Source organism: Ranitomeya imitator, chromosome 3 (assembly GCF_032444005.1).
Source record: "Ranitomeya imitator isolate aRanImi1 chromosome 3, aRanImi1.pri, whole genome shotgun sequence".
Lineage (NCBI taxonomy): Eukaryota > Metazoa > Chordata > Amphibia > Anura > Dendrobatidae > Ranitomeya > Ranitomeya imitator.
Window position 1 is genome coordinate 183,952,217 of NC_091284.1, and position 13,153 is coordinate 183,965,369.

Consider the following 13,153-nt stretch of genomic DNA (forward strand, 5'->3'; position numbering starts at 1 on the left):
AAATATTTTTTGCGTTACCACATTTTGAGAGCTATAATTTTTCCATATTTTGGTTCACAGAGTCATGTGAGGTCTTGTTTTTTGCGGGACGAGTTGACGTTTTTATTGGTAACATTTTCGGGCACGTTACATTTTTTGATCGCTTTTTATTCCGATTTTTGCGAGGCAGAATGACCAAAAACCAGCTATTCATGAATTTCTTTTGGGGGAGGCGTTTATACCGTTCCGCGTTTGGTAAAATTGATAAAGCAGTTTTATTCTTCGGGTCAGTACGATTACAGCGACACCTCATTTATATCATTTTTTTATGTTTTGGCGCTTTTATACGATAAAAACTATTTATAGAAAAAATAATTATTTTTGCATCGCTTTATTCTCAGGACTATAACTTTTTTTTTTTTTTGCTGATGATGCTGTATGGCGGTTCGTTTATTGCGGGACAAGATGACGCTTTCAGCGGTATCATGGTTATTTATATCTGTCTTTTTGATCGCGTGTTATTCCACTTTTTGTTCGGCGGTATGATAATAAAGCGTTATTTTTTGCCTCGTTTTTTTTTTTTTTTACTTACGGTGTTTACTGAAGGGGTTAACTAGTGGGCCAGTTTTATAGGTCGGGCCGTTACGGACGCGGCGATACTAAATATGTGTACTTTTATTGTTTTTTTTTTAATTTAGATAAAGAAATGTATTTAGGGGAATAATATTTTTTTTTTTTTCATTATTTAGGAATATTTTTTTAAATTTTTTTTTCACATTTTGAAATTTTTTTTTTTACTTTTTTACATTGTCCCAGGGGGGGACATCACAGATCAGTGATCTGACAGTGTGCACAGCACTCTGTCAGATCACTGATCTGACATGCAGCACTGCAGGCTTCACAGTGCCTGCTCTGAGCAGGCTCTGTGAAGCCACCTCCCTCCCTGCAGGACCCGGATCCGCGGCCATCTTGGATCCGGGGCTGGAGGAAGCAGGGAGGGAGGTGAGACCCTCGCAGCAACGCGATCACATCGCGTTGCTGCGGGGGGCTCAGGGAAGCCCGCAGGGAGCCCCCTCCCTGCGGGAAGCTTCCCTATACCGCCGGCACATCGCGATCATCTTTGATCGCGGTGTGCCAGGGGTTAATGTGCCGGGGGCGGTCCGTGACTGCTCCTGGCACATAGTGCCGGATGTCAGCTGCGATAAACAGCTGACACCCGGCCGCGATCGGCGGCGCTCCCCCCGTGAGCGCCGCCGATCGCGCTGGACGTACTATCCCGTCCGTGGTCATGGGGGCCCACCCCACCTCGACGGGATAGTACGTCCCATGTCAGAAAGGGGTTAATAAAAGGGGAGTTACCAGTGTGATGTGTGATGGCTGCTCTCTGCTCTCCTGATCTCACTGCAGAGCTGTGTGTGATTATACCTGACACATCTCCTCTCAGCTTGTATCTCACAGGCAGACAGGGTTGTAATACAGCAGAGCTGTGAGAGCTATAGAAAATATGTCTGTAAGAAGACAAAAATTCAGTTCTACTGTTCTGTGTTAGTTACATGTCTCACTCTGTGGACACCTCCTTTCATTTACAATAATGTCAGGAGGCAGATTCCCATGCAGATCAGTGTCCAGGCCATGTTCCTGAGCAGCTCATTTACATATCAGAAAAAATGTGGATTTCCTTGGAATAGGACATCAGATCAAAGATACCAAGGCATCATTTTATTCTGCCTCCTATCACCTACATGCCTATATAAACAGCTTAGGAGGAATGATCCGACTGGCAGATTCCCTTTTAAAGGTTTTTCTGGTTTCTTGGCAAATAAGGAGCACTACTGATGACATCATGTTTGCATATACCTAGCAGGACATGTGTGACACCGCTCATATGTTGATGTGGAAGTGACCGACACCAGACTAGCATTTTAAATTACACTGTGTGTAGAATTATTAGGCTATATTGCCACAATGAGATTTTGATGTTGCAGATTTTCAGCAGCAATTCTACACCCATTGAGTAAAATAGGTTACTTGCATTTTTGTGAAAATCGTCAGCATAAAAAAACTAATTGTGGTATGTCAGTATTTTAACCATATCATCATTTTTGTGCAGATTTTTCAACTCTAAGCTGTATAAACTTTAATGCTTATTGCATGAAGCAGATCAGGTGATGGTTATTTGTGTAACGAAGAAGGGTGAGCCCTAAGGATATCAACACCCTTAAAGGGACACTGTCACCCCCTCCAGCCGTTATAAACTAAAAGAGCCACCTTGTGCAGCAGTAATGCTGCATTCTAACAAGGTGGCTCTTTTAGTTTATGTTGCTGTTATTCCCACAATAAAGGTATTTATAATTTTGCCCAAATACCTTTCTTTAGACCTGGAAGCAGGTCTGAACCCCCCTCTTTGAAGCGCCCAACTGCCGTCAGTCATCTCTTCTGTAGCGCTGGTCGCCGCCCCCTCAACGCTGTTTTCGTCTGAAATCCGGCACCTGCGCTGTGCTCTTCTGCCTGGGGCAGGAGCATTGAGCATTGGCCGTCATAGCTCAGATGCAGGGTTCCGGCCAATGTAGGAAAGGCTTAAACCCAACCACCACTGATCAAGACTCAGAAGCTGAAATGTCAAGACTGGGCTGATAAGATGAGAGTGACTCTTCATGGACCATATGAATGGGCCTGTGATTGGATCAGTAACAAGCACCGACCTTCACTTCAACTTAGATGCCAAAAAGGTAGAGGTGGGGTACTCCTATGGGCTGGTTATTAACTAGATGGTGGCCCGATTCTAACGCATCGGTTATTCTAGAATATGTATGTATATAGCAGCCACATAGTATATAGCACAGGCCATGTAGTGTATATAGGAGCCATGAAGTATATAGCAGACAAATACGTGTCCTGTGCTATATACTATGTGGCTGCTATATACATACATACATACATACATACATACATATTGTAGAATACCCAATGCGTTAATAGAGGCCACGCAATATATAACAGTGGCCACGCAGTATATAACACAGCCCAAATAGTATATAACACAGCCCACGCAGTATATAGCAGCCACGCAGTATATAACACAGGCGACGTAGTATATAACACAGGCCATGCAGTATATAACAGTGGCCACGTAATATATAGCACAGGCCATGCCGTACATAACACAGCCCGCATAGTATCTAACACTGGCCACGTAGTATATAGCAGCCACATGGTATATAACGCAGCCCACATGGTATATAACACTGCCCACGCGGTATATAACACTGCCCACATAGTATCTAACACTGGCCACGTAGTATATAGCAGCCATGTGGTATATAACGCAGCCCACGCGATATATAACCCTGCCCACGTGGTATATAACACTGCCTACGTAGTATATAACACTGGCCACGTAGTATATAGCAGCCATGCGGTATATAACACAGCCCACGCAGTATATAATGCAGCCCACGCGGTATATAACACTGCCCACATAGTATATAACACTGGCCAAGTAGTATATAGCAGCCACGCTGTATATAACACAGCCCACGCGCTATATAACACTGCCCACGTAGTATATAGCAGTGTGGGCACATCTGTATTAAAAAATGATAATTAAAATAAATAATAGTTACGGTATATACTCACCCACCGGGATCCAGCGAAGCTGTCCCTATGCGCGCGGCTGCCGCCATCTTCCGTTCCCAGGATGCGTTGCAAAATTACCCAGATGACTTCTGGATAATTTCGCAAAGCATCTCTGGGAGCGCAAGCTGGCGGCAGCCGCGAGCGCATTGTCGGACTACAGAAGGTGAGAATAGCAGGTTTTTTGTTTTTTTATTATTTTTAACATTACATCTTTTTACTATTGCATAGGCAGCATCAATAGTAAAAATTTGGGGACACACATGGTTAATAGCAGCGATAACTGAGTTCGATACCCGCGGCCCGTTACCGCTGGCATTAACCCTGTGTGAGCGGTGAGTGGAGGGGAGTATGCGGGCGCCGGGCACTGACTGCAGGGGAGTAGGGAGGGACTAATCGGACTGTGCCCGTCGCTGATTAGTCGCGGCAGCCATGACAGGCAGCTGGCGAGACCAATCATCGACGCTGGATTTCTGTTATGGAAGTTGCAGACAGACAGACAGATAGCTTTGCAAAAAAGAAAAAAAAGAGCATGAACCGCACATCCCAAAATCATACGTTGATCTAAAGCCGCTAGGCAAAAATTAATATAACTGAATATGAGGTTTTCAGTTTAACATTCTGATCAGACTGTATGAAGCCCACTGCCACTTCACGGCAAACCTCGTAGTGGGTCCTATCGCCCTAACGGAGCGGAGCCGTGCGGCGCCCACCGCCACAGCGGCCATGCACCAGCAGGGCGGACGGCCTGTTGCCCCACAGCACCCATGCTGCGAGACTGAGCCCCCATGACTCCAGACCGCGCCGCCCCACCAGCACAAAGCCACAGCAACAATGGCCGCCACACAGCACCAACACCAAAATGAAAGGAGCACTTAAACTCACCTTCACCAACTCCAAAGCATGTTCTAGTCTTCTTCTTGGACCAGCACTCCTCCCATTTGGCACAGGTGATTTTAATTAGCAGGAGACTGCAAAGTAAGGGGTCTAGCCCATTTTGGCTCTCACTGAAGAGCTGGAGGAAGGTGAGTTTAAGTGCTCCTTTCATTTTGGTGTTGGTGCTGTGTGGCGGCCATTGTTGCTGTGGCTTTGTGCTGGTGGGGCGGCGCGGTCTGGAGTCTTGGGGACTCAGTCTTGCAGCATGGGTGCTGTGGGGCAACAGGCCGTCCGCCCTGCTGGTGCATGGCCGCTGGTGGGGAATCGGGGTACACTACATACACTATAGGAACACACAGCGCAGGCCCTATTTAACAGTATTTATAGCTCAATCTCAAAAAACGGGGTGACAGGTTCCCTTTAAAGGTGGAAGAATAATAACATGGCCCCTACCTCACCTAACCTACACCCTATTGAAAACCTTTAGGCCCTTCTTAAATGTGAGATTTATGGTGAAGGAAAACAGTAAGCCTGTCCGAACTATGAACTGTTCCTGGGAGGCTGTGGTTGGTGCTACCCAAAAAGTAAATAAACTGACAGACTCCATTGATAGAAGACTTATTGAAAAGGAGTGTGGCTATATTGATCACTTATATACTTTTAAAATGTCATAAATGTTTGGTTGTTATTTTCACTTTAACAGATGAAAATAATCAATAGATATAGGAAAATTGATGGTTTTCATATAGTTGCATAATAATTCTATACACTAGTGGTTGCCCAATAATTCTGCAGACATATTCTCCTAAGAAAGGCAAAATCTCACTATTACTTTTTTAAATATTGAGATGTCAGATTTATTAGGCTATGTGCACACGTAGGAAATGTGGTGCAGAATTTTCTGCACTAAATCTGCATCTGCAGATTTGATGCAGTTTCTGTGCAGTTTCTATGCAGTTTCTGTGCAGTTTCTGTGCAGTACAATGTAAATCAATGTGAAAAGAAAAAAGCTGTGCACATGATGAAGAAAAATCTGCTGCAGAAACGCTGCAGAACTGCACAAAAGAAGCGACGTGCACTTCTTTGAAATCTGCAGCGTTTCTGCGCAGATTTTTCTGCACCATGTGCACAGCTTTTTTCTTTTCACATTGATTTACATTGTACTGTAAATCACAGTGCAGTTCTGCAGCAGAAAAATCTGCTGCAGTTCTGCACCAATTCTGCACTAAATCTGCATCGTGTGCACATACCCTTAACCTTTTGGATTTACCAACAGCACTGTAGTTGTTCAATAATAAAATGAATCATCAAAAATACAAGTTGCCTAATAATGCATATAGTGTATACTTGACATAGATTGTGGCCTGATCTTCAGTTACATTCACCACTCGACAGGTGAAGGTAGCTTTTTATAAATTTTTATCCTGTTCAGTAAACATCTATGTAGGTGACAAACCAGAATAAGACAGTCTGATATACAGTGGCTTGCAAAAGTATTCACTCCCGTGGCTTTTTTACTCATTTTGTTGCATTACAGCCTGTGTTTAAATATATATGCAATTTTGTGTGTGATGCATCAGCAATAAATAGTCTAAGTTGGTGAAGTGAAGTGAGAAAAATATAGTCAAAAACTAAATGTATGGGCTGGAATAACTAAAAATTGGCATATGCATATGTACTCACCTCTTTAGTTATGAAGTCCCGAAGAATGATTGGGGCATGCAGTTACCTTCATAAGTCACATGCTTAGTGCACCTGTGTGCAATCAAGTGTCATATGGTCGGTCAGTGTATACACACATGAAGACCAAGGAGATCTCCAAACAAGTCGGGGACAAAATTGTTGAGAAGTACAAGTCAGAGTTAGGTTATTAAAAAAAAAAATCCCAATCTCTGTTGATCCCCTAGAGCACCATCAAATCCATTATGAACATGGGAAGAACATGGTACCACAATAAACCTGCCAGGAGAGAGCCGCCCAAAAACTCTCTGCCCTTGCAAATAGGGCATTAATCAGAGAGGCAGTACGAAGACCAACAGTAAACTCTGAACGAGATGCAGAGTTCCCAAGTAGAGACTGGAGTATCTGTCCATATAACCCCCAATAAGCTGTACACTCCATAGATGTGACCTGTATGGAAGAGTGGGACAAAAAAAGTTGTGAGTTTGCCAAAAGACATGTGGGAGACTTCACAAATGTATGGTGGAAGGTGCTGTGGTCAGATAAGACCATAATTGAACTTTTTGTCCACCAAGGTAAACGTTATGTCTGGTGCCAAACCAACACCGCACATCACCTCAAGAACACCATCCCCACAGTGAAACATGGTGGTGGCAGTTTCTGCAACAGGGACAGGGAAAGTGGTTTGAGTCGAAGGAAAGATGGATGGTGCAAAATACAAGGATATTCTTTTGCAAAATTTGTTTGTCTGTCAGTGATTTGAGCCTTGGATGGAAATTCACCTTCCAACAAGACAGTGGCACAAAGCATACTCCTAAAGCAACACTTGAGTGGTATGAGGGGAAATGTGTAAATGTTTTGGCGTGGTCTAGTCAAAGCCCAGACCTTAATCCTATTGAGAATCTGTGGTCACCAAAGGAAACAATCTAACTTGAAGGAGTTGGAGCAGTTTTGCCTTGAGGAATGGGCAAGAATCCCAAGTCTCATCAAGACTTATCCAAAGCAAATTGCATCTGTAATTGCCACAAAAGGAGGCTCTATAAAGTACTGACTTTAGGGGGTAAAAAGTTATACACACTGAAGTTTTATGTTATTTTATCCTATTTGTTGTTTGCTTTACAATAAAAATAAAACCAAATGGGGGGGGGGGGGAGTAATACTTTTGCAAGCCACTGTATAGACAGGAAGATTGCGTATGCTATTGATTTGAGAATATGAACAGCCCATTTATACAGTGTTGATCACATCACGGCACAGTAATTGCTCTCCTGTTTTGGACACAAACTGTTGTGACTCAGAACCAGCCCTTGTAGCTGAAGTACATTAGTAAGTTGCGTGATGTACTAATATAACCCTAAAAACCTATAGTTGCTTAGTTAGATAAGCCATTTGACCCATTTGTGAATATTTCTGTTAAAGACAATTAATATGCACTCATATTCCTTTAACGTTACTGAACCACGAAACACAGAAGATTTCTAAATACCGTAAGTTAATTTTTCACCTTCTGATCTGTGATATGTTATGTAGTGAATAAAATATGAGTTCCACATCATTGCATTCTTGTTTTCTTATATTGTACTTAAGTTTGCCAACTTTTTGCGATTTGGGGTTGTAAGACACAAAAGACAACATTCTATGACTACAAGCCGTGTATGCAAATTGCCTCTTCTGAGAAAAAGAGGACTTAAACTCTATAGCGCCACCTGTTGGAAGTAGCGATCCTACAAGTCGCAATCAACCCTTTTAACGAGTCGTACAATATGACTAAAGGTACCATCACATTAAGCAACGCTGCAGCGATATAGACAACGATGCCGATCGCTGCAGCGTCGCTGTTTCGTCGTGTGGTCGCTGGAGAGCTGTCACACAGACAGCTCTCCATCGACCAACGATGCCGAAGTCCCCTGGTAACCAGGGTAAACATCGGGTTACTAAGAGCAGGGCCGTGCTTAGTAACCCGATGTTTACCCTGGTTACCATTGTAAATGTAAAAAAAAAAAAAACACTACATACTTACATTCCGGTGTCTGTCGCGTCCCCTGGCGTCAGCTTCCCTGCACTGTGTCAGCGCCGGCCGGCTGTAAAGCAGAGCACAGCGGTGACGTCACCGCTCTGCTTTATGGCCGGCGCTTACACAGTGCAGGGAAGCTGAAGGCGGAGGACGCGACAGACACCGGAATGTAAGTATGTAGTGTTTGTTTTTTTTACAATGGTAACCAGGGTAAATATCGGGTTACTAAGCGTGGCCCTGCGCTTAGTAACCCGATGCTTACCCTGGTTACAAGTGAAGACATCGCTGGATCGGCGTCACACACGCCGATTCAGCGATGTCAGCGGGTGATCTAGCGACGAAATAAAGTTCTGGCCTTCTAGCTCCGGCCAGCAATCTCACAGCAGGATCCTGATCGCTGCTGCGTGTCAAACACAACGATATCGCTATCCAGGACGCTGCAACGTCATAGATCGCTATCGTTATCGTTCTAAAGTCGCTCAGTGTGAAGTTAGGATAAAAGCCTTGTGTAACTTTCCTGTTCAGTGCTATCTTACAATGTCTTTGTAAGAGCCCCGAGTCTTTCTCACTGCTCCACAAATAGATGTAATTGAATAGCGTACACTTAACATGTAATCTGATTTTGGATTATCTTGTTCTTTACTTGTTTCAGTTTACCATGGAGAAAGCCAATGCTGAAGAATTCTATGAAGTTTACAAAGGGGTTGTAGCAGAGTACACAGTAAGTGCAATTCCTAAGGCCCCAAACTGACCCTTCTTCTACTGTCTGTAGGGTAGAAAGAAGATTGAGAAGATAGATGATTAAAAAATCTTTTTCTGCCTGCCCCTTTGCTTCTTTCTATAGGGGTAGCAAGATGAGCGTGGAGATAGAGAAGGTTATAAGGATTGCTTCCAACTGCCCCCTACAGATTGTAGTAGACAGGTCAGATAAAGGAAGCATGGCATGATTACAAGGTCCCAATATATGCATACATGAGTTTGTTGCTTACCTGTAAACATGGAGACACATAGGTATGTATAGAAGCTGTATACACAAAATTGTAAGCTTTAAAAATCAATATTTGGTCTGTACCCTGGAACTTTACAACAGAAGGCCACCATTTCAGAGATTACATGCTGTCACCTACTAGGCCACAGATATGGTCTATGTTATCTATGACTGCATGGCAACCTAGAAGCATTAACATGAGCCACTAGACAATAATATTTACCGTAATTCTGAAAACTGGCATGAGACATTATGCACATAGATCTTCATAATCATATCGCTTTCCTTCAGTTTGGAGCAGGAATTTTAGGCAAACATGTCATCATAGAATTACCGTAATTAGTATTTCTTGCTAAACATATTTTTTTAAGAGTTTCTGATTGTTTTTCTTTTAATTTCCATGCCTCTGTCTGTTAATGTGTTTGTGTATATTCTGTGACTCGCTCTGCTGCTTCACAAAGGTAGACACAGAAACAGTCCTAGTAGAAATTCACCTGCTGGTTTATTTTAGACAGCATAACCTTTGCAGGGTTCAGGAAAGCAAACAAAGCATTTCTGGCAAAATGGTAAAACATAAACAAAGTCTCTCAGAGTCCTTGTCCTACATGCTTCACTGCAGGTAGCGCACACAGCGTCCCTAGCTCCTATGGGAGCCACGTGGGAGTTCCACCTCTCTCCCAACATACAACATATACTACAGGTCCAGGAATATATCATGTATAAATCATGAGATCATTGCAGGTCCTCATACACCTGCAGGGAAAAGGGGTACGGTGAGCACCCTCCCACCCGCACAGCGGGTGCTCACAAAAAACCGATGCATTAAACTCTGTACCAGCCTCTCAGCACCTAGTGTGCTGGAAACACAAAAACATTCCGGTTTCACATCACTGACTGCTGCATGCGCAGTGACACGTACCTCCCTTCCTCCACAAAGCCAGTGACTGTCACATATTTTCCCTCTCTGCCCAAAGCCGGGGGTTTTGGCACCATCAGACACTAGACAGGGAATTTGGGAGAGGGCATCCGCATTGCCATGTAACTTCCCTGGCCTGTGTTCGACATGAAACGAGAAGTCCTGAAGAGCTAATAACCACCTAGTCAACTTGGCGTTCTGACCCTTTTTCTCACTTAACCATCTCAGTGGGGCATGGTCAGACACTAATTTGAATCTACGGCCCAGAAAGTAGTGCCTTAGTGTATCTATGGACACTTTATGGTCAAACACTCCTTCTCCACAATTCCATATTTCTTCTCTCAAGAACAGAGTTTTCGGCTCAGATACAGGATGGGATGCTCTTCTCCGTTTATTTCCTGTGAGAGCACCGCTCCTAATCCAGCTTCTGAAGCATCGGTCTGTAACACGAACTCCTTCTTAAAGTCTGATGCGACCAAGACCGGATGCCTACACGGAGCCCGCTTGAGTTCTTGAAACGCCTTTGTTACCGTTTCGTCCTCCTCTCCAGCAAGGACGTGTAGGGGAAACTCCTTCACTTCTGATTTTGACGGAGTCACCTTCAGAGGGGCCTGGCTTTTGACCGGGACACTCTATACATCTCCCTTTTACCACAAGTTCTAAAACCGCAAAATCCTGCCCAAGGATGACAGGATAGATTAAGTCCTTTACTACCCCAACCTCATGGGCTCTATCACCACAATCTGTTCCCATGGTTACGCGGGCTACAGGGTAGTCCTTGGTGTCTTTATGTATGCAGCGGACGCCAACAAACTTATGAGGGATTAATTGGTGGGGCAGTGCAGTCTGATTACGGTCATTAGACTTCCAGAGTCCAACAGTCCCAGAACCATTACCCCATTGACGGACACGGCACACTACTGGGGATCATCCCAGCACAGCCTTAGGGACGCTTCAGCAGGATTGGGATACCGCCCGTTGTGGGTCTAGCCACCTTCTGTGGTGAGCCCACCCCCTTTTTCGGTATCCCAGTACGGGGAAGTAGTGACGCCTGGTTTCCTGAAGGATTTCTCCACCACCTGGAATCTCTCAACCAGGCAGACCAAGTCACCTGCATTCCTGGGGTCGCCATGGGCAACCCAGGTCTGTATTGGCCTGGGAAAGGAGTGGACAAACCTGTCCATCACCACACACTCAACCATTTCGGTTGGAGTGTTAGTCTCCGGCTGCAGCCACTTTTGAACCAGGTGCAACAAAATGTGGGGGTTTGTCGCCAGCATACGCTCAGCGGTGGACTCGCAGAGCCCTTACAGACATTGTCACTCCCAGGCGTGCCAGAATTCCAGTTTTTAATTTTCCATACTCTTTGGCATCCTGGAGGGCTAAGTCGTAATATGCTTTTTGGGGTTCACCGGTCAAATAGGGGGCCGGCACCTCTGCCCACTGTTCTGGTGGTAGCCTCTCACTCTCCTCTACCTGCTCAAACACAGTCAAAAAGGCTTCAACATCATCCCCGGGGTCATTTTCTGTAAGGCTCGTCTTACTGTTTTATAGTGCAGCTTGTCACCCTTCCTCAACAAAGCCCATCCAGAAAAAAATGTGAATAGTTAACCAGCATACTGTTATTCCATATTCGGTGACCTTAAAATCCTTTATATAACAGTTTTGTTTCATTATGCATTTCATTCTTTTAAATAGGTCAAATAATAATAGTTATTAGTTGACCTATTTAAAAGGCTGAAATATTGTAATATACCGTAAATAAATAATAAAAATAGGTCAAATAATAAAACATTTTAAAAGGCATAGTAAATATTTATAAAATATCAAGGTGTCACATTAGAATCATGTAAGAGATTCCCAAATAAATCAAACTGTTGCTCCAATATCAACTCTCTCAATTGCAGACTAGGAGTATCCAATAATGGCAGACCAGGAGTATCCAACAATGGCAGACTAGGAGTATCCCACAATGGCAGACTAGGAGTATCCCACAATGGCAGACTAGGAGTATCCCACAATGGCAAACTAGGAGTATCCAATAATGGCAGACTAGGAGTATCCAACAATGGCAGACTAGGAGTATCCAACAATGGCAGACTAGGAGTATCCAACAATGGCAGACTAGGAGTATCCAACAATGGCAGACTAGGAGTATCCAACAATGGCAGACTAGGAGTATCCAACAATGGCAGACTAGGAGTATCCCACAATGGCAGACTAGGAGTATCCAATAATGGCAGACTAGGAGTATCCAATAATGGCAGACTAGGAGTATCCAATAATGGCAGACTAGGAGTATCCAATAATGGCAGACTAGGAGTATCCAATAATGGCAGACTAGGAGTATCCAATAATGGCAGAGTAGGAGTATCCAACCATGGACCCCATATTCTCTCAAATTTGTTCAGTGTATTACATCTTTTGTATATACCTTTTTTCCAGTCCAATGTTATTATTCTATTTTTAAATTCTCTGATTAATGGGGGTGAGGGATTAATCCATTTGGATGCAATATGTTTCCTAACCTGATATAGTATATCCATGCCATCCTCTATTAACATTAATATACATTTCCTAGGATCAGACAGAATCTCAATATTATATACTCTCTTAATGATACAAGACAACCCCTTTAAAAATAAATCTTAAATCTGGAGGTTTCACTCTTGCAAAATAATCTCTACAGAACAGAAATATTTTTTGGGTGACATGGAAGGTGAAAAAAAAAACATTATAATGAGAAATTCTTAAATCACTATATTTAAAGGGGGTTTCACATCTAAATTATTTACTGTATATGTGCATGTAGCTCTTCCAAAGAGAAGACCAGCAATACCTTTACATGAGTATGTAAAGTTACTTGGTACTCCAGTAGAAGGATCCATTTTATTGTGAGGCAATCCAAAAGGGACGGTAGTAATGTTTCTGTACCAAACACGGACCTTGGTCAGACATATATTGCTGAAGATTACAGAGAAGTTCCTTCTCTATTGCTAGCCGTACTTATTCACTGTACTGTATGGCAGTCCATGTCTGATAAAGGTCCATGTTTTGGTGAAAAAAA

The 13,153-nt window shown here is 43.5% G+C and overlaps 1 protein-coding gene across 1 annotated transcript in view; it reads left to right on the top strand.

Annotated features, from left to right (window-relative positions):
* The window catches only part of NME7 (NME/NM23 family member 7), a 373,917-nt gene that overhangs the window by 188,350 nt on the left and 172,414 nt on the right, over positions 1-13,153 (top strand). The window contains exon 9 of the mRNA XM_069761686.1: positions 8,835-8,903. Within this exon, the coding sequence (XP_069617787.1) occupies positions 8,835-8,903 (69 nt within the window). The remainder of the gene's footprint in view (positions 1-8,834; positions 8,904-13,153) is intronic.